Raw genomic sequence first — 24,746 nt, 5'->3', positions numbered from 1 at the left:
CCTACCTATATCTTATCGACTCAGCGATTTGTGTCCAGTAGTAAACGAAAGGCAGTGCTGTCAATTAGGAATTTCTTACCGTAGAGTTAAGAGCTTGATTAGGAAAAACTTCACTCAGCTGTTTCTTTTAGCGTCTCAGTCCGAAATACGTTGAGATGGTAGTGAAATCGGAGGCACTCACTTCGTGTCCGTCGACTTTGTTGGAGAGCTAACATCTAACGAAACAAGAACAATTAGCGAGCCGGTACGTCGGTGAAGTAGATAGTAGTAACAGTAGTAGCTGCGCAAAAATACAGGCATGTAGCCAGCTGCAGCCAGTTTTCATCACCTACTGCGGGCGAAGTTCCGGTAATGTCTGTCGTTAATACACTCGCTGTGGCCTCCGTCATGTACGGTTATGCGTTAATGCTCATTCTTGAAACTTTAATAATTAGCTGCCTATCTTACTTATTAGTCTAATGAGGTAGTGAAATTGATTATTTGAAGTAATTTAGTTACGTGACTCAATCGTAATCTAACCCTTCTTGTTTTTACTCCCCAGAAAATTTCATTTTATCCCTCAGAATAATTACCCCCAGTTGAGGACCACTAGTCCAGCCTAAAAAACTCTAATGTGCACTCCACAAGTACTCTTCTACCTGAGTAGCTGCTTCCTTCACGTAGTGCACCACTGACCTATCAAGGAGAGTCCTACAAATCCCTAGACGATAACGCAGATCTACTGCAGCCTAGACCGCCAAAGAGCCAATGAAGACTTTAGTTGCGACCCTCCACTTGGTTCCGAACCTAAGAATCGACTCTGGGAGCTAGGCTACAAATTGCGAGCTCTGCTTGCACCCCACACGCGAGGCCAGCAGTCTTCACCACCTACGCCAGCCACCCGTATGAACTGAGGATGGCCTCAGAAGTCATGCAACAGGCGTCACTGGTGCCAACGTGAGCCACAATTTGCAGACGACCACACCCTGCACACTCAATAATAGCCGCATGCTAGGTTGTCTCTGCATCTCGGATGAGACCTCGCCTCCATCCCCACCCCTTGTGGATTTCTTTCTAGCCCTGAAAGATGTCTGCTTAAGGGGCTCCACAATGCACCTGATGTTGGAGCTCCCGATACCTGGGAAACACCTTCCCCCGTGTGCGTGCTGGGACACTGCTGAAGAAGCGGCCACCTGTCCACTCGCAGGATGAATGGGTGAGGCCAGGTGGTCAGTCACCACAGTGGCCCCCTGCCTCGAGCGACTCAAACACGTTACCACCCGCCAGTCACCCTGCTGCGGAGGCAGATCCACAGCATCGGTACACTAGGAGATGCCTCACAAGCAGAGCCCGTGGGCATCTGAGGTATCGCACGTGACGAGCCAGATTCTTCGCCACCGCTACACCCGGAGAAAGCAACCTGTAGGTGACTCGTCGTAGCTAAAAGCGCATTCAGCTGTTCGCGAACTGCAGCCTCCTGCACCCACACATATCGTGCACACGTCCTAAACATCGTAGCAAGCTAACTGGAGAAGTAAACTATAAAAGCGGGCAGAGATCTAGATATGAAACGTGCTACCCTCCTCACGTGTCACCAGTGGGCACTGATGCATTAATGAACTATGTGGCTCGCTGTTAAGTGAGCAACTATTGCACTACACACCCAATGAATGCACACTTATAAAAAACGAGACTGAGTCTCTTAAATAGAAAAACATGGATGAAATTTAATAAATATTCTACAAGGAAAACACTAAAAAGATACAACACTTAACTTGCTGCTCTGTAGATGTACATCAGCTGAGAGCTGCAACCTGACAGAGTGCCTTATTAAACGAATAGACTCTTGCCTTCAAAACAAAAGAAATGACCAGCTACTGCACTACAGACTGAATTAACTTACACTTACTAAAATGCAAGATTAAACCCTTTTAAATAGAATGAAGACACTAAATTTAATAAATATACTACAAGGAAAACACAAGAAAAGATAAACACTTAATGTGCCACTCTGTAGATGTGTATCAGCCTAGAGCTGGAGCCTACGCTGGCACCCTCCGTTGTGGACTCTGACATCCAGACGGCTCCCGCCTCCTGTTGCCGGTCCTGACCGCCATTAATCCTGGGAGGTCCACAGGTGGCCAGGGCGCCCTCGTCCCAGCCGGGGACTTCTTACGCCTTTGGGTGCCACTCTCAGCACAACCGTGGACACCGTGGCCGTTTCTCGAGTCACAGCACTGTGTACAGTGATACCCTGTCTTCCCCCTGCTAGGAAGGACAGTAGTAGTCCACCAGTTACTAGATCTACCACCCACAGCAGATGTAAGTCGAGTCACTGTGTCAACAGTAATGCGTTCCGACATAAAATGTCACGCCCACGACTACCCGAGACGGCCGCCGAGGGCAGCCCGGTCGTCGACTATTATCACCAGCTTCACTGTGCGTGTGTTGAAGTTTACCAGTGACACGTGATGTGGATAGCACCTTTATAATGGCACGCAAGGGACTCTGGGCCCTCAGTTGGCAAATGTGTTTGAGGTGTGTAAATTACTGTCGTTATATTCTTGTTGATGTCGCTCCATGACACAATACGTTGTACCTCTTGTACAGCCATCCTCGTGTTCCTAGTTGGAACAATAATTTAGATATCTGTCGTTGCTGTAGATGTTGTCGGCTATCACCTCATTATTTAGTTCTGGTGCTTATCTGTTAACTTCATTACAAAACTTTACAAAGAATTGTGTACAGTTAATGGTACAGGGAATTTAGATGTAATTTTTCTGTGAGTAAAGTGCTGTGCAACAGTTTGGGGCAGCAAAACTTTACATGATATTATATGACAGTTTAGTTTGTTCTATTGAGTAAAAACCAATTAGTCAGAAATTAGTGAGTAGGCTAACTGGTCTTTCATGCATGCAGCTAGCTGGGGAACTTGGTAAGTAACAACTATTTGGCTTGGACAAGTTCAATAAATATATTTTACTGGGAAAAAAACACATAATTTACAAACCTAAGAACACATCATTTACAAACCTGAACCTTACTTTACGCAAGCATTAATCAAATCTATTGGTGAGCTTTAGAATTTCTGTGCCATAGTAGACTGCACCTGTTCATTAAACCAATTGTTCACTTCCTTCCTCATCACAGCATCACTCTCCAGGAATTCCTACTAGGAACTGCAGCACCGAGACATGTGTATTTGTGTGTGCCTGTTTGAGTTCTGGATTAGTCGGCTCCAAAAGATAGTTTCCAAAAACTAATCAACATTGTCAATATTCTTGATGTGCCAGTTGATTGATCAGTTGTTAAGTGCTTTTCACACACTCATATAAAAACGTTTTCAAAACCATAGTGTACTGGGTAAAGGAAATGTATGGAGCCTTATCCTACTGACACTGGAAAAATTATGATAGTGAGATGCAATAACTGCATATTACATAACTAAACTCTGTTTCTGTATATTTACTGTAACTACAGTATCTTCAGAAGAAAATGTTTTTAATTTTTTTTTGGTTTGTAGAGGTTCAGAAATAATAAACACTTCTGATTCTGCTTATTGGCTTTATACACTAAACAATACCACATAAACATGAGATTTTATTACTTAAGCTCACATTTAAAGAGGAGTTGTCATATTTTCTTTGTCAGTAAGTAATACAAATCATGACAGTGTAATCTGTAATTAAATATCTACAATGAATCTTCCTCATGTATGCTTAGTTTCCATCAATAAACATTCATATTTAATTAATGATGTGATTTTTTTACATTTATACACATATTGTTATACAGCTTTGTTACTTGATAAAAATAGTTTTTGAAAATACAAGAGCACTATGTATCTTTGGCATAGTATCACTGAACATGTGAAATAACAAAAGCATTCGTTAAAGCTTTCCTCCATTCAGTATCTGTAAAATCAATTTTCCATTAATATTTCATTCAGCTCACATTTCAGTTTTTAGTGTTTCCACTGCTGTGAAGAAGTGTCTGTATTCCAGCCATCAAAAAGTCCAGAAATGGTAACCAGATCACACAAGTCTTTCAGATATGTGTGACTAATATGGGAACTCCCAACACATCTTAATTACAGATTTATTTAATAAATAATAAGCTGGATACCAGCAATAGATTTTTTCCCTCTCAAGCTCCCGAGCTTGAGTGAATGTTATCATATGCCTGCAATAAAAAGGAAAATTTTCATAAGTATGTTTCATGTACAGTATTTTACCAATGAATTTTATTTGCTAGAAAAAACATACAGTTGGATGGTTCTACTGGTGTATAAATTATGTGCACATGAGTTACTACAGTTGTGTTAACCAAATGATTTGATATAATAAGAAAAATTCAGCTTAGTAAGAACTGAAATTCCCAGTAGCAAACAATACACACACATGAAGATAAACAAATCACTTACCTGCAAATGAAAGGTGGTTAGCCCAAAGTGTTCTTAAACTGTCCTTCGTCTACCTCTAGTGTATACATATACATACAAATACAGCTGTACCCTGTGTGAGGGTGGGGGGGGGGGGTGGAGAGGGGGGGGGGGGGGAGGGAGAAAATATAGAAAAAGAACAAAGCTGAATAGTTAGTGTGCTTACTGAATTGTAATTATGCCTACATAAGACTCACTTGCAAAGAATAGTTATAAAGTCTTGTACAGAGAGTACTGGGAGTAATTATATTTTTCTTGAGAAGATCAGAAATAAAAGTTTTTACATATAAAAATGAAGTGCTCCCTTTAGGGAGCTTAATTTTTTTGTTTATTCAGTAGTGTATTTACACACAAGGAAGATAAATAGTTATTGTTATTAGAACTGATTTGCATCAGCATTATTTACTGTAGCAAAAAAAAAAAAAAAAAAAAAAAACATTAAGATAGGATTTACTATTATTACAACAGAAAATGATTACACTTCTGTTAAAATTTATTAGTCTTAGTGTATTAAAAATAGAAGATTTTGAAGTGAAATGATGTCCAGTGGAAGAGAGAATTACAGTTTTCCTAAAGTATAATACTTGACCACAAAACATCTGATTAAAGAGTAGATATGAGTAAATGATTATTTTTTTCTCTTATTTTTCCTGGGCATAATCCTGTATTTTCACAGGTTTGATGTGTTAATTATTCGATTTGGCAATTGTTAGTGGTAGACGGTGGCCAGAGATGCCCTTCCTGTGGGCACCCCTCCCCTAAAAACCCCATCCAGACTGGCCAGCGCACTGGACCTCACTGTTAAACCATCGATCAGATTTGATCCGGGGCTGGGGCGCCATCTCAAATCACAGAACCATCACGCAAATGCACACAGCTGTCTGGGCGGGTTGTGTAAATAATTGTTTATGGTACCAAGTACTACTAAATTAAAATTAAGTATACACTTGCCTCTTGTGCCACCTGCCTCAACTGTGATTCCATTGATTTTCCAGTCTGCTGGACCATTTTGTAGAAATATCCCTCTGGATTCTGTAGAAGCTCATGAGGGTGTGCATATTCCTGAAAGAATCAGCAGAGCCACTGTTGATGACGGCACATTACACCTCCTTTGAGTGGCATCACAGCAGGAAACAGGATTACATTTAATTTTGCTGATTTATTTATTTTGCATTAATAACCCTGTTACCAGCACATACAATGCAATATTCTTCCATTTATGTACTAAAATAATTTGAATGTATAGAAAGGTATTTATGTTGAGTGTAAACATTTGCATGATGATCTTTTTAGCCATAAAGCTGGAGAAAAATAGTATCAAAGCAACTGCACTTGAGAACATGCCTCAGTAGTGAGCAAACTGACTACAGCTCCATTTGGATAACTGTAGGCTATGTTTTAGCCTTTTAGCATTGAAAAATAGTTATTTCCATATAAGAAGAGCTTACATAGGATTAAAATAAAAGGACTCAGAGCACAATAGGTCTGTACCTAGGCCCTTTAACGGTTACAACACTGTATTCATTTCCTGAGGTTCCAATGTTCTCTTATACCCAACAGAATGCATCATCCTCCTTTGATTCCGAGGTGCATGAAGGTAATAATGAACAGCTTGGACTGTTTTGTAGTGTGGATTGTGTAGGAAAGTCTACTTCCTACATATTGACAGCAGGGATAGCAAAGTGATATATCCTGAAACTGCAGTGCAAGCAGCTAAGGAGCATTCAGGATGTCACTCCAGTTTCTTCCTAACTAGTGAAAGAGAGGTATACCATGACCTCATAGCAATGCTGGTCCAGTTAGTCTAGTGGTAAAGTTCACGCCTGCAAATTGAGAGGTCGTGGATTTGAATAGACAAAATACATGGTACACAAAACAGCTGTCTACTATGAAAAATCGAGTTATGTTGTTGTACAATATTTATAAAAATCTGAAAACCAACCATGCTAAACTAGCCTATGTTAGATCTAGGAATGAGTACAACAAAGCAATTGTGGAAGCCAAACAAGCACATATCTCAGAAGTATTGAGAAATCCACCAATAAGTGCAAAGCAGCATGGACTCTAATAAATAGTGTCGCCAAAGATAAAAGAAGTGACAAAATTAGTATCTCTCCCCAGGAATTTAATGACTTTTTTATTAAACCAGTTGAGGAAGTAGGAAGTGCTATAATTAAACCTGAAATCAGCTCATCACAGTTACTGTCAAAAAATATTGCTAGGTCATCAACAAACACAAGTACCTTCAATTTTTCTGAGGTCTCACCTGGTTTTGTGTTAAGAATAGTGAAGCAGTTAAAATCATCAGACAGTGTAGACATATATGACCTGTCTTGTAACATGCTTAAGAAAGTAATAGACTGTATTGTGTACCCCCTAACATATTGTATAAACAAGTGTATACTGGAGGGTTTTTTCCCTGATGAGCTTAAACTGTCTAGGGTAGTTCCAGTACATAAAAAAGGAGATAAAAATTCTGTCTCAAGTTACAGGCCAATATCCATAGTCCCAGTTTTCTCAAAAGTTCTAGAATGCATAATTTACCAACAATTATCTGTTTACTTTGATAACATAGGATTAATAAGTGGATCACAGTATGGCTTTAGGAAAAACCTGTCAACCATTGATGCCATAGACAATGTTGTTAAATACATCCATCAAGTATTTGAAGATAAATGCTTTGCCCAAGTGACTTTTTGTGACCTAAGCAAAGCCTTTGACTGTGTAGAACATACACTACTACTCGAAAAAATGGACTTTTACGGTGTTAAAGGTAACAGCCTTAAGCTATTAAGATCATATTTACAAAACCGTAAGCAAGCCGTCTGTGTTGGGAAAGAAATGTCCAGTATAGAACAAGTTGAGGTAGGTGTTCCACAGGGATCCGTGCTGGGCCCTTTCCTGTTCCTAATAATGATAAATGACCTGCCATCATTTATCAAATCCAGAACAGTACTCTATGCTGATGATACAACATTTCTGAACAGCAGTAATGATCTTAATAGCCTTCAAACATGTGTTACAGAGACAATTGAGCAAGCTTCACTCTGGTTTAAAGCAAATGGGTTCTTGCTTAATGAAAGCAAAACCCAGCAGATGGTATTTAGTTTAAAAGACAAGTTTCCATCAGATGATCCTAGTTGTGTTAAATTTTTGGGGGTATATTTGGATGATAAACTTTCTTGGAATCCACATATTAAGTATATTAGCGGTAAATTGTCTAGGGTAATCTATTTGTTAAGGCGATTAATGCACTGTGTACCTAAAAATTATGTTAGAGTATCTTACTACTCATTTTTCCAAAGCATCATATCCTATGGCATTATTTTATGGGGAAACTCCACTTGTGTGCATGATATACTATTGCTGCAAAAGAAAGCTATTAGGATAATTACAGGCTCACCATACAAGGCTCATTGTAAACCTTTGTTTACTCAACAAAAAATCATGACAGTAATAAACCTATATATTTATTATGTTTTAATCTACACAAAAAAGAACTTACGTAAAGTAAAACGCATGGCAAATATACACTGTTACAGCACTAGGACAAACAGCTCTATCTATACGCCCTACCACACACTGTCAAAATCAGTTAACAGTTATGAACTTATGGGCCACAAATTATTTAACAAACTTCCACAAGGTATACAAAATTTACCAGAGCAACAATACAAACAAACACTTTATGACTGGTTAGTTGTAAACCCATTCTACAATGTAAAGGATTTCATGACCTGTGATATTAAACTGTAAAGTTCTTAACAATTCTGTCCTTCTATAGCATGTACTGTACTGTATTGTATTATATGTATGACTTTGTCTATTGCTGTAATGGCTTAAAGACAATAAAATTATTATTATTATTATTATTATTTCTTTACTTTCTCAGACTTTTTTAAAGTCTGGTTAAGAATAGAGTGACGCGGACCTTTATCAAGCGTCACTTCCTTTTTGCTGTACGGTACATGTTATATTGCATTTAGGAACTTTCGGGTAATTGAACATGTATCAATAATTACGGATTTCTGTAATTGTATATATATGTTTGGATGTAGCTGTATTGCATTGATGTATTGGTGGATATTGTGTGGTATGACTCCTGTAGTTGATAGTATAATTGGTATGATGTCAACTTTATCCTGATGCCACATGTCTTTGACTTCCTCAGCCAGTTGGATGTATTTTTCAATTTTTTCTCCTGTTTTCTTTTGTATATTTGTTGTATTGGGTATGGATATTTCGATTAGTTGTGTTAATTTCTTCTTTTTATTGGTGAGTATGATGTCAGGTTTGTTATGTGGCGTTGTTTTATCTGTTATAATGGTTCTGTTCCAGTATAATTTGTATTCATCATTCTCCAGTACATTTTGTGGTGCATACTTGTATGTAGGAACGTGTTGTTTTATAAGTTTATGTTGTAAGGCAAGCTGTTGATGTATTATTTTTGCGACATTGTCATGTCTTCTGGGGTATTCTGTATTTGCTAGTATTGTACATCCGCTTGTGATGTGATCTACTGTTTCTATTTGTTGTTTACAAAGTCTGCATTTATCTGTTGTGGTATTGGGATCTTTAATAATATGCTTGCTGAAATACCTGGTGTTTATTGTTTGATCCTGTATTGCAATCATGAATCCTTCTGTCTCACTGTATATATTGCCTTTTCTTAGCCATGTGTTGGATGCGTCTTGATCGATGTGTGGCTGTGTTAGATGATATGGGTGCTTGCCATGAAGTGTTTTCTTTTTCCAATTTGCTTTCTTCGTATCTGTTGATGTTATGTGATCTAAAGGGTTGTAGAAGTGGTTATGAAATTGCAGTGGTGTAGCCGATGTATTTATATGAGTGATTGCCTTGTGTATTTTGCTAGTTTCTGCTCGTTCTAGAAAGAATTTTCTTAAATTGTCTACCTGTCCATAATGTAGGTTTTTTATGTCGATAAATCCCCTTCCTCCTTCCTTTCTGCTTAATGTGAATCTTTCTGTTGCTGAATGTATGTGATGTATTCTATATTTGTGGCATCGTGAGCGTGTAAGTGTATTGAGTGCTTCTAGGTCTGTGTTACTCCATTTCACTACTCCAAATGAGTAGGTCAATATTGGTATGGCATAAGTATTTATAGCTTTTGTCTTGTTTCTTGCTGTCAGTTCTGTTTTCAGTATTTTTGTTAGTCTTTGTCTATATTTTTCTTTTAGTTCTTCTTTAATATTTGTATTATCTATTCCTATTTTTTGCCTGTATCCTAGATATTTATAGGCATCCGTTTCTTCCATCGCTTCTATGCAGTCGCTGTGGTTATCCAATATGTAATCTTCTTGTTTAGTGTGTTTTCCCTTGACTATGCTATTTTTCTTACATTTGTCTGTTCCAAAAGCCATACTTATATCATTGCTGAATCCTTCTGTTATCTTTAGTAATTGGTTGAGTTGTTGATTGGTTGCTGCCAGTAGTTTTAGATCATCCATGTATAGCAAATGTGTGATTTTGTGTGGGTATGTTCCAGTAATATTGTATCCATAATTTGTATTGTTTAGCATGTTGGATAGTGGGTTCAGAGCAAGGCAGAACCAGAAAGGACTTAATGAGTCTCCTTGGTATATTCCACGCTTAATCTGTATTGGCTGTGATGTGATATTATTAGAGTTTGTTTGGATATTAAGTGTGGTTTTCCAGTTTTTCATAACTATGTTTAGGAACTGCATCAATTTAGGATCTACTTTGTATATTTCCAATATCTGTAGTAACCATGAGTGGGGTACACTATCAAAAGCTTTTTGGTAATCAATGTATGCGTAGTGTAGTGACCTTTGTTTAGTTTTAGCTTGATATGTCACCTCTGCATCTATTATCAGTTGCTCTTTACATCCTCGCGCTCCTTTGCAGCAGCCTTTTTGTTCTTCATTTATAATTTTGTTCTGTGTTGTATGTGTCATTAATTTCTGTGTAATGACTGAAGTTAATATTTTGTAGATTGTTGGTAGGCATGTAATGGGGCGATATTTAGCTGGGTTTGCTGTGTCTGCTTGATCTTTAGGTTTCAGATAGGTTATTCCATGTGTAAGTGTATCAGGGAAACTGTATGGGTCTGCAATTTAACTGTTAAATAATTTAGTTAGATGTGAATGTGTTGAGGTGAACTTCTTTAGCCAGAAATTTGCTATTTTATCATTTCCAGGGGCTTTCCAATTGTGCGTAGAATTAATTGCTCGGGTGACTTCATGTTGCAAAATTATCACTTCAGGCATTTGTGGTATCATCTTGTATGAGTCTGTTTCTGCTTGTATCCACCGTGCATGCCTGTTATGTTGTACCGGGTTTGACCATATGTTGCTCCAGAAGTGTTCCATGTCTGTTATGTTTGGTGGATTGTCTATTTTAATGTGTGTGTTATCTATTGTTTGGTAAAATTTCTTTTGGTTTGTGTTGAATGTTTGGTTTTGTTTCCTTCTATTTTCACTTTTTTTGTATCTTCTAAGTCGTTTGGCCAATGCTTGTAACTTCTGCTTCTTTTCATCTAATTGCTCCATTGCTTCTTGTGAGATTTTACCTAACCTTTTTCGTTTTTTGTCTGATATTTCATTTCTTATAAATTGTGTTAGCTGTCCGATGTCTTTTCTCAGTTTTTCTATTCTGATCTGTAGCCTGTGTTGCCATGCTGGTTTTGTGGGTTTCTTCTGTGTGTTGGTTGGTTCTGATCTCTGCCTAGTGTGTATATTTAGTGTAGTGAGTGCTCCTACATAAACCAGTAGTTGTAACTCTTCCATTGTTGTATTTTCATTTATTTTGTTGTGTATGATTGTGTTGATAGTTGTTAGTGTTGTTTCGACTTGTGGGTTATTTGGTGGTCTATGCAAGAATGGTCTAATGTCTGTGTTTGTGTCTTTGTATTCTATATATGTCAGCTGAAATTTCTCTTCTATATCTAACATGTGTGTCACTTCGTGTTCTATTTGTGCTTGTTCTGGTGGCTGTCTTAAGATGTCGTTTTCCTCTGATTGTTTAATTGATGTGTGTTGTTCTTTGTTTGTTTGCTCTGGGATGTTTGAGTCCATTACTGTATTTTCTTCTTCTTCTTCTTCTGATTGCACATTATTTTGTTCTAGTATTTGTTGTACTTGTTGTTTGATGTTTTCTAATTCTGACTGGGGTATCCTGTTATTTTTGATTATTACACGGATCTGATCAGCTAGTCGTTGTTCTGTTAAAAATTTTAATTCTGGGTATCTGGTAATAAATGTTGTGTGTACTTGTGATCTGTATCCAGTTGTGTTGGTTCCTAGGTTTGTTGCTTGGTAATAACAGAACATGAGGTGTCGATTAACTTCATCTGACCATCTCATCCTCTGTCTTTGTTTTCCTTCTAGGGTGGTTGCAGGAAGCATATCCTGCAAAACACCTCTATTTGGATTTAAATCATTTTCCAGTTGGCTAGCAGTGTCGTTACCATTGTGGGCGGGCATAGGGTTCAAGCGTCGTCCCCGACCATGACGGCGCTTGTCCGAGGCTTCTTTAGTTCTGTCCTGAACCAAGTAATCACACTAAAAGGGGGGTTAGCCCTATTAGTGGTTTGTTCTTTTCGTCGCCTTTTACAACTGGCAGAACATACCGGAGGCCTATTCTTTTCCCGGGCCTCCACGGGGGTTATTATTATTATTATTATTATTATTATTATTATTATTATTATTACATATTTTTTAGTCTTCATTTTAACCAAGCATTCACCTTTCAACCATTTGAGGAGTTGCCAGAAACTACAGGTGGTTAAGATTTCATGTAAATTGTAGGCCCCCTTTACCTGGTCGGCAAGTTGCCGATGTGGTGTCCCATAGAAAGACTTTCACAAGGTCACTGAGCCACATGAAATAATAATAATAAAAACAAAATAAAAAAATAATAATGTTGATTGCATTATGAGTATAAAAAACAACAGCCTGATTGGAGTCCAGGAAATGAACACACCTAAGACAATATCTTGCAGCACCTGATGAAGATGACTAGGCAGCCACAAATTATCGTGCATAAGAACGGAATCATCAAACTCATCATATTGTCTAATAAAATTATCAACTGGAGACAGTGAATTTCTCCTTCAAAGGCATTCAAGTATCAGTGCTTGACATGCATACTCTGGGAGATAAAGAAACTTTTATTAAACTTTACAACTTGCAAATAAGTAATCAATTACAGATGAAGTACCTGATCAGGATTACAAATTACTGTAAGACTCAAAAGAGAATAAACAGTTATATTTGACAAATAACAGACAGAATAATCATCAGGGATGTTTCATTCACTGTTGAATTAAAAAGTTCAGACCTTTCCACATTTTATGCCTCCCACCTTATGCATCCCAAGTATGTGCTGCCAGTTACCTACCGTATTTACTCGAATCTAAGCCGCACTCGAATCTAAGCCGCACCTGAAAAATGAGACTCGAAATCAAGGAAAAAAAAATTTCCCGAATCTAAGCCGCACCTGAAATTTGAGACTCGAAATTCAAGGGGAGAGAAAAGTTTTAAGTCGCACCTCCAAATCGAAACAAAGTTCGTCTAATTGTAATATGAGACACAATTTAGGTCGAATGAATGATGATACAGCTGCAGTAGTTTGGTTCGAGTCATAAGGTTAGCAGTTACGGTTTACCAGGTAGCCACTGCTACGCGTCACGCGCTCCGTCCGTATTTATACGGGTACCCTTCCTTTTTCACGTGCTTCGTCTGGTTTGAATTGATTGCTTATTTTTCTTTGATCTGATAAGTGCCGTTCTCTTTGTTATAGGTGTTTACGTCACTCTAAGCTGAAAATGCATTACTGTACTGTGTCATGCATTGTTTGTCGCATTCTGATAGTGCGTGTTTACGGCCTGTCGCCGCTCGCGGCGTGGCTTGCTTTTGTGCGCGCTACCGCCGCTTACAAATAAAAAATAGAGAGGAATCGTTTCATTAGCGAAACATTTGTTGTTACTTACACTACTGCTTTCTTTGATAATGATCAACAAGAACCAAATAATAGACTGCGTATGATAGATGATGATCTGAACGAAATTTTAGCGAAAATTTTTCTCCGTTTGAAAATCTTTGCAGGTGCCTCTTTAGTTCATTACATTCTGCACAAAAATTAGAGTCATCTTAGATTTAAAAATCTAGTCAGTTGCCGTGCTTCATTTCTGACTGTATCACTATCAGGCATAAGAATAATACGAATATAAACATGACATGATATGTATATTCTTCCGCGTTTGCTGTTGTCTCACTCTAGTTTCATAGTTTATTAGGCAGACAGGATTTAAATGAGATAGTAGCAAACACGAAACAATACATGGCAAAATGTTTATATTCGTATTAATCTTATGGCGAAGAGAATACTACATGTGATTCACAATTCATAAAAGCTCCTATTAGCAACCATCTCTTCTCACAGGTACGAAAAAATTCAGAACGTAGAGTTGGCCATATTGACAAACATCCCAAACAGTCTTGCCAGTCGGATTTTCATAGTACATTGAAATGCTGCTACATTCGAAGATCAACAATACAGAATTTGTATTTACTTCGTTGAATAATGTACCAAAATGCAGTGATCGAAACTCTGGGCGGAGGAAAAAGGCTCGTCTTCCACTTTTTTTTTTATTTATTTACTGACGCAGAGATTTTGGTGCCAGTATTTATCTTTGTGCCAACAAAGCATGCCTATGTGGCGCTACATATATTCGACGGCAGAAGTTAGTTGTGGCGGCACCCACCAACATTTTTCAGAACTCCCGCTTGCTTTGCACTCGATTCTAAGCCGCAGGCGGTTTTTTGGATTACAAAAACCGGAAAAAAAGTGCGGCTTAGATTCGAGTAAATACGGTAACAATATCTACTCATCTTCCACTAGGTCATCATTTATGTTATTTCTTATCATCAGAAATCCCGCATATAAATCCATTTTACCATCTTCCGCCACTTCATTTGGTTTTAGTTCCACACAAACAAATTCATAATAGTTGACACAGCACCCCCTGACCTCCATTCCTCCTTGTTCTTCCCTGTGCATGTTTCTCGATGCTCAAGTTTTAGATGGTTTGTTCATTGAAGTCCCATGACCCACAGCAATTAGATCTGACAATACACACTGGTTCTAGACTTTTCAGTTCAACACTTTGGGAATTTACTTTTGAAAATATCGTTCAGTTCTCCGAATAATCTCTGACCCATGTTTACCTCTATATTCCTTTCCCTCTTGACTTGATTGTTAATGTAATTGCTGTACAGTGCAATATTCTTATGATCATGAACTAAAATAATTTAAATTCAGGTTGTGCAGTGGTTAGCAAAGTATGCTTGTGTTCAGGAGGAGAAGAATCTTGTACAGGCATCTAGATTTTAGTGTTCCAAATTTTTTTCTAAATTAATTAAGACAAATGTCAGAATAGTTCCTTTGAAAAGATTAAAGCTGATCTCCAATCCCCTTCATGTATGACTGGAGCTTGTGCTCTATCTGATAAGACCTCATCATCCACAAAACATTAAATCTTAACCTTCCTACCTTGGTTCAATAATATTATTGTCAATCTTCACTGTCTTTATTTCCGTATACTGATTATACATTGTTTTGGCCTTTCCGAGACTTAGCTTTTAACCTCTTGTCAAGCTACAAAGTGACAGTATCAGGGGGAAGCACAGAAGAATCTTTACACATTATCTTAATATGTAGTGATAGCTTTCCTCTGATTGCAACTTGTTCTTAATCACTTTTTATGATTTTAATACTTAAAGCTGTTGATATGTAGTACTCGCTAACACTTCAAATGACAAATGCATATAATACACAAAACAAAGTGCTTCTTTAATGAAATTTATTATTCCCATTTTGCAATGAATATATGTAAAAACACTAACGCAGAGTAAGCATAATGGTCTTGTGATACTACTCACCACCATGGTCCCGGAGTCCATGACAAGAACTTTATCTGAGTCCATGATTGTGTTCAGTCTGTGTGCAATTGTAAGCACAGTGCAGTCTTTGAACTTCTTACGTATCGTCTTCTGTATGAGACTATCAGTTCTAAAAAAAATGAAGAATGTATTTATATATTTTATTATATCTTTAATTTTGCTTTAAGAGCTTGTGATCAAAATGATATTGATGCTAAGGATGTGAAACCTGCTAGAGTATCAGTTGTAGTGTATCAGCTGGTGAAGTTTCTGTATATAAATGAGTGATATATTTGGCAAATTTCATATAAAACACGAATAAAATAATAGATATCACTGGGTCTTCAGATGCCTGCAGAAAATTTTATGATATTCACTGCACATTTGAATATCACATGTAAATATTGTTCTTTTATTTTTAAGACACCATTTCTTAGTTCACACATTGTTTCCTGTGTATCACTACATGAAAGATAACTTTTGGGGTCAGGCTAGTAGCTAAAAACTACACTATCACAAAAACTAACATTACATGCATTGTCTCTACATTATAAAAACAATATCATACATTAATGCCAATGTATTCTATGGACACTCAAATAATTTTAAATAAATGTATTTCTTGTAGGAACATAGGTCTACTGATTTCAAGTATACTATCCAGCCAACTGCTTTATTTATTAATGCAATCCCTAGATCAACCCATCGTAAAGATGGCATGTTGAGTTGTAGACAGGCACAACGAAAAGACTGTTACACACTGAGCTTTTGGCCAAAGCCTGCTTCAGAAAAGAAAGAAAAAACACACACACATTCACACAAGCAAGCACACCTCACCCACACACGACCGCCATCTGTGGACGCTCTGGTCATAGTGCAACTATCTTGTTGAATGAAAGCAGCAGTCCAGAGTGGGTTGGGGTAGAGAGAGGGATGGCAGGGTAAGTGAGCAATGACTAGAAGGTCTCAGGGTGAGGTTGCCGGGAAAAGCCTCAGGACGCTGTAGGGGTGGGGTGGGATTTGGGGGTGGGGGTGGAAGGAGAGTGGAAAAGGAGAGGAACATAGAAGGGGAAAGGACCAGTGGGTGCCTTGGCAGAGAGCAGCACACAATGAGGGTGGGGGATGTGAACTGGGAGGAGCTGATGCGACAAAGGGAATGAAAACTGTTGGGAGAAGGTTTGGGGACAGTAGATTAGCATTGGTTGAGGCTGGGATCATTTCGGTAGCGGAGAATACGTTTTAAGGAAAACTCTCATCTACGTAGTTCACAAACGCTGATGGCGGAGGGGAGAATCCAGATGGCCCAGGCTGTGAAGGCAGCTATTCAAATCAGGCATGTTATGTTCAGCTTCATGTTGTGCCATTGGGTACTCCACTTTGCTGGTGGCCAAAATTCATCCTGGTGGACAGCTGGTTGGTGGTCACACCACTATAAAAAGCTGTGCAATGATTGCACCAGAGCTTGTTTTCACATGTGGCTCAGTCTCTGTGGGGTAGGATAAGCCTTTGCCAGGACTTGAATAGGAGGAGCTGATAGGGGAGGGGGTTGGGCCTTCAACAACGATATGGTCCCCTGTGGGGAGAGGCTGGGGTAGGGAGAGGTACAGAGATCGCTTGTTTGTAGCTGGTTCCTGCAGGTGGTGGGAGGATTGGGAGAGTGTGGGGATACGGCGTGGGAACTCTGTTTACAGACTAGATCCAGGGAACACAGAAAGTCCTTTTCCACGGTTAAGGCGGAAGACAAGTCATTCGGTCGTCAGGGAGAGGATACATCGTACGAGGTTTGACCTGGATGCCGACGCTCGCTCCTTATATAGTTGCCATCTGTTTTTGTCTGCAGTTTTGTCACCTTGAGACTGCGAATGAGTAGACATGACCTCGGTTGCACATCAGCGAACTAATTTAAGCAAGATTGCAGCAAAATAAGCTGATAAATTTGTGCGCCTTAACTGTGAAAAAGGAATTTCTGTGTTCAGCGATGCACATCGCACTGTTATCAACTTCTCCGACAAGGAAATTGATGACGCCACCATCTCAGTTCTCAGTAAGGGACTGAACTTTTCTCCAGCTGCCACAAAAGCTTCCAGTGGCCGAGATTATCAGTGGAGTAGAACAAGCGGTTTGGCACCTTCCTGAAGAGGCAACAGATGAGGTAAGGCTTGCCACTAGTCAGATTTTAGCCGCAGCCAAGCTTCCTAAGTCCAAAGTAAGCAGAGTAGAGAAACAGGCATTGAAATCGTTGCCAAAGGATGAAGAGTTAGTTGTGCTACCAGCCGACAAAGGGAATGCCACAGTTTTCCTCAATGCTACCGATTATCATAAGAAAGTGGCCCTACTATTGGAAGATACCATGTACCAGATTCTTAAATGGGATCCCACAGCAGCACTTAGCAGGAAGACAGGGGAGCTACTGAAGAACCCTGGCCTCCCAGAAGAACTGGTCAAGAACCTACAACCTAGAGCACCAAGGCCACCCCGGTTATACGGTCTACCCGAGGTCCACAAGGATGGGGTCCCGTTGAGACCTATTGTTAATTCTATTAGGTCTCCTACATAACGGTTGGCAAAATACTTAACCAAGTTATTAGCACCTATAGTCGGCAACTGTAGCCATATTAATAACTCAAAAATGTTTGTTGACATCATAAATCAGATGAGGATAGGTCCGACTGACATCATGATCAGCCTAAATGTGGTCTCTTTGTTTACAAAGGTACCGGTGGTAGGTACGTTAAAACTGTTGGCTGCTCATTTCTCTCCTGAAACACTGAAGTTATTTCGACACACTTTTGACGACCACCTATTTTGTGTATGGTGGAAAATACACTCCAGGAAATTGAAATAAGAACACCGTGAATTCATTGTCCCAGGAAGGGGAAACTTTATTGACACATTCCTGGGGTCAGATACATCACATGATCACACTGACAGAACCACAGGCACATAGACACAGGCAACAGAGCATGCACAATGTCGGCACTAGTACAGTGTATATCCACCTTTCGCAGCAATGCAGGCTGCTATTCTCCCATGGAGACGATCGTAGAGATGCTGGATGTAGTCCTGTGGAACGGCTTGCCATGCCATTTCCACCTGGCGCCTCAGTTGGACCAGCGTTCGTGCTGGCCGTGCAGACCGCGTGAGACGACGCTTCATCCAGTCCCAAACATGCTCAATGGGGGACAGATCCGGAGATCTTGCTGGCCAGGGTAGTTGACTTACACCTTCTAGAGCACGTTGGGTGGCACGGGATACATGCGGACGTGCATTGTCCTGTTGGAACAGCAAGTTCCCTTGCCGGTCTAGGAATGGTAGAACGATGGGTTCGATGATGGTTTGGATGTACCGTGCACTATTCAGTGTCCCCTCGACGATCACCAGTGGTGTACGGCCAGTGTAGGAGATCGCTCCCCACACCATGATGCCGGGTGTTGGCCCCGTGTGCCTCGGTCGTATGCAGTCCTGATTGTGGCGCTCACCTGCACGGCGCCAAACACGCATACGACCATCATTGGCACCAAGGCAGAAGCGACTCTCATCGCTGAAGACGACACGTCTCCATTCGTCCCTCCATTCACGCCTGTCGCGACACCACTGGAGGCGGGCTGCACGATGTTGGGGCGTGAGCGGAAGACGGCCTAACGGTGTGCGGGACCGTAGCCCAGCTTCATGGAGACGGTTGCGAATGGTCCTCGCCGATACCCCAGGAGCAACAGTGTCGCTAATTTGCTGGGAAGTGGCGGTGCGGTCCCCTACGGCACTGCGTAGGATCCTACGGTCTTGGCGTGCATCTGTGCGTCGCTGCGGTCCGGTCCCAGGTCGACGGGCACGTGCACCTTCCGCCGACCACTGGCGACAACATCGATGTACTGTGGAGACCTCACGCCCCACGTGTTGAGCAATTCGGCGGTACGTCCACCCGGCCTCCCGCATGCCCACTATACGCCCTCGCTCAAAGTCCGTCAACTGCACATACGGTTCACGTCCATGCTGTCGCGGCATGCTACCAGTGTTAAAGACTGCGATGGAGCTCCGTATGCCACGGCAAACTGGCTGACACTGACGGCGGCGGTGCACAAATGCTGCGCAGCTAGCGCCATTCGACGGCCAACACCGCGGTTTGTGGTGTGTCCGCTGTGCCGTGCGTGTGATCATTGCTTGTACAGCCCTCTCGCAGTGTCCGGAGCAAGTATGGTGGGTCTGACACACCGGTGTCAATGTGTTCTTTTTTCCATTTCCAGGAGTGTATAAGTAGTAGGAGTGGACCCAACATTGAACCCTGTGATACTCCCTTTGTGTTGTCTCCCCAGTCATTAAAATTTTTTATCTTTCTGATATTGTTTGAATTATTCAGCACAACCATTGCATTCTGTTTGTCAAGTATGATTCAAACCCGCTATGTGTCAAAGATGGTGGTGTTACTGCTAGCTGCTTGGTACTACTAGTTGCTTAAAGTTTTGTGGAATGACCTTTTTAATATATTCTCCTGCTTCTTAAACTCACACAGTGATGCTGCTAAATTTAGAAAGTGGTTGTTAAAAGTACTTGCAACATGTGAATTATCAGTCACAACATTGTTATTTAGTTTAATTGTTATACCTTTTACATTGACTGGCTGACCTGTCATCCATTTGACAATATCACTTACATTTTTAATTTTTTTATTTGTATAGTTTACTTCTGTCAGGACGTGCATACCTTTTTGACATTTTAATGGCTTTGCTTAAAATGGAACAGTATTTCCTGTAGTGTGCTAGTAATGCTGGATCTTGACTTATCTTCCTGTATATAAATTTCTCTCTTCCTCTTCCATGAGATTTTAATTCCCTTAGTTATCCACGCTTACCCTTTTTTTAGTGGATCTTCTAGATAATTTATTTGGAAATCAACTTTCAAATTTGGTAGGGAATAAACTGAATTTGACCTTAGCATCTTTTTCTATACTTACTGTTGTAACCTAATAACACATGAAACCCAATAAATGTAATACAAATATGGCTTTATTCAGAAACCTCCGAAAAAAGAAAAGAATCACATAGAAGGTGCAACATCAGCAATACACAGAACAACTGATGTGAGCGGTACAAACTAAAAGAACATAGTGAATGTGAGTCACTGCTGCTCCACGTGTATATAGGTGCGAGTCACCTGTAGATGGTATGGCAGAGACAGTGCCGTGTGTAAGCTTCCTATAGGTGACCTCTAGTGGTTGGCCCACGCTGATTAAGTTGGCAGTTGATGTAAGTATACATGCATGGTTGTGGACAATAGTGGCCAGTATCCACCTGGGCTGGTGACTAAACTTCCATGCCCAAACCAGCGATCCCAGCCTGAAGTGGCCAGACGATATGGCAGTTGTAGTGCAGGCCACAGCAGATGGAAGAGTTTGCTTGGCTACCAACCATGGAGCCAGGCTCTGCTCCCCCATAAGTGTGAAGTGATGTTGTTGTTGTTGTTGTGGTCTTCAGTCCTGAGACTGGTTTGATGCAGCTCTCTATGCTACTCTATCCTGTGCAAGCTTCTTCATCTCCAAGTACCTACTGCAGCCTACATCCTTCTGAATCTGCTTAGTATATTCATCTCGTGGTCTCCCTCTATGATTTTTACCCTCCACACTGCCCTCCAATACCAAATTTGTGATCCCTTGATGCCTCAGAACATGTCCTACCAACCGGTCCCTTCTTCTAGTCAAGTTGTGCCACAAGCTCCTCTTCTCCCCAATTCTTTTCAATACCTCCTCATTAGTTACGTGATCTACCCATCTAATCTTCAGCATTCTTCTATAGCACCACATTTCGAAAGCTTTTATTCTCTTCTTGTCTAAACTATTTATCATCCATGTTTCACTTCCATACATGGCTACACTCCATACAAATATTTTCAGAAACGACTTCCTGATATTTAAATCTATACTCGATATTAACAAATTTTTCTTCTTCTGAAACGCTTTCTTTGCCATTGCCAATCTACATTTTATACACTCTCTACTTCGACCATCATCAGTTATTTTGCTCACCAAATAGCAAAACTCCTTTACTACTTTAAGTGTCTCATTTCCTAATCTAATTCCATCAGCATCACCTGACTTAATTCGAGTACATTCCATTATCCTTGTTTTGCTTTTGTTGATGTTCATCTTATATCCTCCTTTCAAGGCACTGTCCATTCCGTTCAACTGCTCTCCCAAGTCCTTTGCTGTCTGTGACAGAATTACAATGTCATCGGCAAACCTTAAAGTTTTTATTTCTTCTCCATGGATTTTAATACCTACTCCGAATTTTTCTTTTGTTTCCTTCACTGCTTGCTCAATATACAGATTGAATAACATTGGGGATAGGCTACAACGCTGTCTCACTCTCTTCCCAATCACTGCTTCCCTTTCATGTCCCTCGACTCTTATAACAGCCATCTGGTTTCTGTACAAATTGTAAATGGCCTTTCGCTCCCTGTGTTTTTCCCCTGCCACCTTCGGAATTTGAAAGAGAGTATTCCAGTCAACATTGTCAAAAGCTTTCTCTAAGTCTACAAATGCTAGAAATGTAGTTTTGTCTTTCCTTAGTCTATTTTCTAAGACAAGTCGTAGGGTCAGTATTGCCTCATGTGTTCCCATATTTCTACGGAATCCAAACTGATCTTCCCCTAGGTTGGCTTCTACCAGTTTTTCCATTTGTCTGTAAAGAATTCGGGTTAGTATTTTGCAGCCGTGACTTATTAAACTGATAGTTCAGTAATTTTCACATCTGTCAGCACCTGCTTTCTTTGGGATTGGAATTATTATATTCTTCTTGAAGTCTGAAGGAATTTCGCCTGTCTCATACATATTGCTCACCAGATGGTAGAGTTTTGTCAGGACTGGCTCTCCCAAGGCTGTCAGTTGTTCTAATGGAATGTTGTCTACTCCGGGGGCCTTGTTTCGACTCTTTCAGTGCTCTGTCAAACTCTTCATGCAGCATCATATCTCCCATTTCATCTTCATCTACATCTTCTTACATTTCCACAATATTTTCCTCAAGTACCTCGCCCTTGTATAGACCCTCTATATACTCCTTCCACCTTTCTGCTTTCCCTTCTTTGCTTAGAACTGGGTTCCCATCAGAGCTCTTGATATTCATGCACGTGGTTCTCCTTTCTCCAAGGCCTCTTTAATTTTCCTGTAGGCAGTATCTATCTTACCCCTCGTGAGATAAGCCTCTACATCCTTAAATTTGTCCTCTAGCCATCCCTGCTTAGCCATTTTGCACTTCCTGTCGATATCATTTTCGAGACGTTTGTATTCCTTTTTGCCTGCTTCATTTACTGCATTTTTATATTTTCTCCTTTCATCAATTAACTTCAATATTTCTTCTGTTACCCAAGGGTTTCTACTAGCCCTCATCTTTTTACTGATTTGATCCTCTGCTGCCTTCACTATTTCATCCCTCAAAGCTACCCATTCTTCTTCTACTGTATTTCTTTGCCCCATTCCTGTCAATTGTTCCCTTATGCTCTCCCTGAAACTCTGTACAATCTCTGCTTTAGTCAGTTTATCCAGGTCCCATCTCCTTAAATTCCCACCTTTTTGCAGTTTCTTCAGTTTTAATCTACAGGTCATAACCAATAGATTGTGGTCATAGTCCACATCTGCCCCTGGAAATGTCTTACAATTTAAAACCTGGTTTCTAAATCTCTGTCTTAGCATTATATAACCATTCTGATACCTTTTAGTATCTCCAGGGTTCTTCCACGTATACAACCTTCTTTTATGATTCTTGAACCAAGTGTTAGCTATGATTAAGTTATGTTCTGCACAAAATTCTACCAGACGGCTTCCTCTTTCATTTCTTAGCAGCAAGTGATAGGTGCTCAGAGAACAGGAAAGGACATCATTCAGTGAAGAATACACAGCAATCTTTTTCATTAGGGACTTGAACGCGATTTGATTGAGAGTCGAATGATAGAGCCATAACATAACGAATGCAGTCATGGGAGCAAAACATGTGAAAGGTGTGAGAAATCAAGTAGGGCCGATTGTCAGAGACCAAGCTACAAAGTAAACCATCAACAGAAAAAAACCTCTGAAACTTACGAATTGTAACCTCAGCCAACCTTGGTGCACACTGGAGAATGTAAGGAAACTGGAAAAATGCATCCACAATGAAGAGCCAATAGGAATTGAAGAAGGGACCCACAAGGTCTACATGAGTGTGTTCCCATGGCTGGTGTGGAGTGGGCTAGGGGGACAGAGATGTCCTGGGAACTGCCTCTTGTCAGGCACTTTGCTTACAAGCTGCAACAATATAGACAATCCTGCCATCAATCACTGGCCAAAAAACATGTCTCCTAGCTAAAAGGTTAGTGCATGAAACTCCCCAATGGAGATGTGGTGTGGCATACAACGAAGCCCGTCCCGTGGGTCCTTGAACACCAAATAAACAATAGCAGGTCGAAAAAACTGATATTTCATGAGGTACACCATAAACCTACAAACTGTAAGACAGAAAACAAAGTGCGCAAATTTTTCAAGTGATGGGCTGAGGAGGAGCCCGTGACAACAATATCATCCAGATAATTAATGCAATCCAGATCAGGAATAGTCAATTGTTCTAAAAATTGTTGGAAAATAGCAGGGGTGCTAGCCACACGTAAAGGAATGTGCAAATGTCGGTAGAGATCAAAAAGAGTATTCAAAACCAGAACTCGCTGATACTCTTCATCCAGGGGAACCTGAAGATACGCTTAAGACAAATCAGTTTTAGAAAATTACCAGCCACCCAATATTTTTGCCAACAGTTCCTCCTGGTGTGGGACAGGGTATATATCCACAATTGACTGCGCATTGACAGAGTGTTGAATTCACCATAGAGGTGAAAATTCCCCAATGGCTTCCAAATTACAACCAGTGGAGATGACCATTCACCAGCCATAACAGGTTCCCGAGCCATGGATTTCAAAGAAATATGAGGAGGAAAAGTTGTAGCACATCCTATACCTTCTGAAAACAAATCTGAAAACTCCTCAGGCAGTGTTTCCAATTGAGAATATGGTACTTGATTGGACACAAGGTGAACTGCATTGGTGATAGAAAATTCAAATACCTGAAATGTGTGCATTCTGAACAAGTTTTCAACACTGGCATCAGCAACCACCAAAAAAGTAATGGAATGAACCACTGATTTGCAAGAGGCATATGCTGTAATTTTCCCAACAGCTCGAGGTTCTGTTTGTGATACCTGACCAGCTTCCACATGATCAGTGTCAGTGGTGGCCAGCATGAACTCACATAGGTTTGAGAATTCAGTGATGTCACTGCAGCCCCTGTGTTGTAACAGAAGCAGTTGGTGAAAAAGGCTTAATTCGATAAACGACTTGGGAGAAGTCAGAAGCATTGGAGTCACACAGTTTACGTCCATATCCTGAGCAACTTT

General features: G+C 40.2%; 1 protein-coding gene across 3 annotated transcripts in view; it reads right to left on the bottom strand.

Annotated features, from left to right (window-relative positions):
- Positions 1 to 3,587: 3,587 nt before the first annotated feature.
- The window catches only part of LOC126235665 (ATP-binding cassette sub-family C member 4-like), a 359,166-nt gene continuing 338,007 nt past the window's right edge, over positions 3,588 to 24,746 (bottom strand). Inside the window, exons 23-25 of one of the 3 annotated variants that reach the window (XM_049944385.1) lie at positions 15,343 to 15,472; positions 5,372 to 5,482; positions 3,588 to 4,161 (exon numbers count right to left, since the gene is read on the bottom strand). In XM_049944385.1, coding sequence (XP_049800342.1) covers positions 4,126 to 4,161; positions 5,372 to 5,482; positions 15,343 to 15,472 — 277 coding nt within the window. In that variant the 3' untranslated portion in view covers positions 3,588 to 4,125. The remainder of the gene's footprint in view (positions 4,162 to 5,371; positions 5,483 to 15,342; positions 15,473 to 24,746) is intronic. The other 2 variants (XM_049944386.1, XM_049944387.1) reach the window with 2 other exon arrangements.

The sequence above is a fragment of the Schistocerca nitens genome, chromosome 2 (genome assembly GCF_023898315.1).
Source record: "Schistocerca nitens isolate TAMUIC-IGC-003100 chromosome 2, iqSchNite1.1, whole genome shotgun sequence".
Classification (NCBI taxonomy): domain Eukaryota; kingdom Metazoa; phylum Arthropoda; class Insecta; order Orthoptera; family Acrididae; genus Schistocerca; species Schistocerca nitens.
The sequence above is the reverse complement of the archived record's forward strand: the minus strand, read 5'-3'. Positions and strand labels throughout refer to the sequence as shown.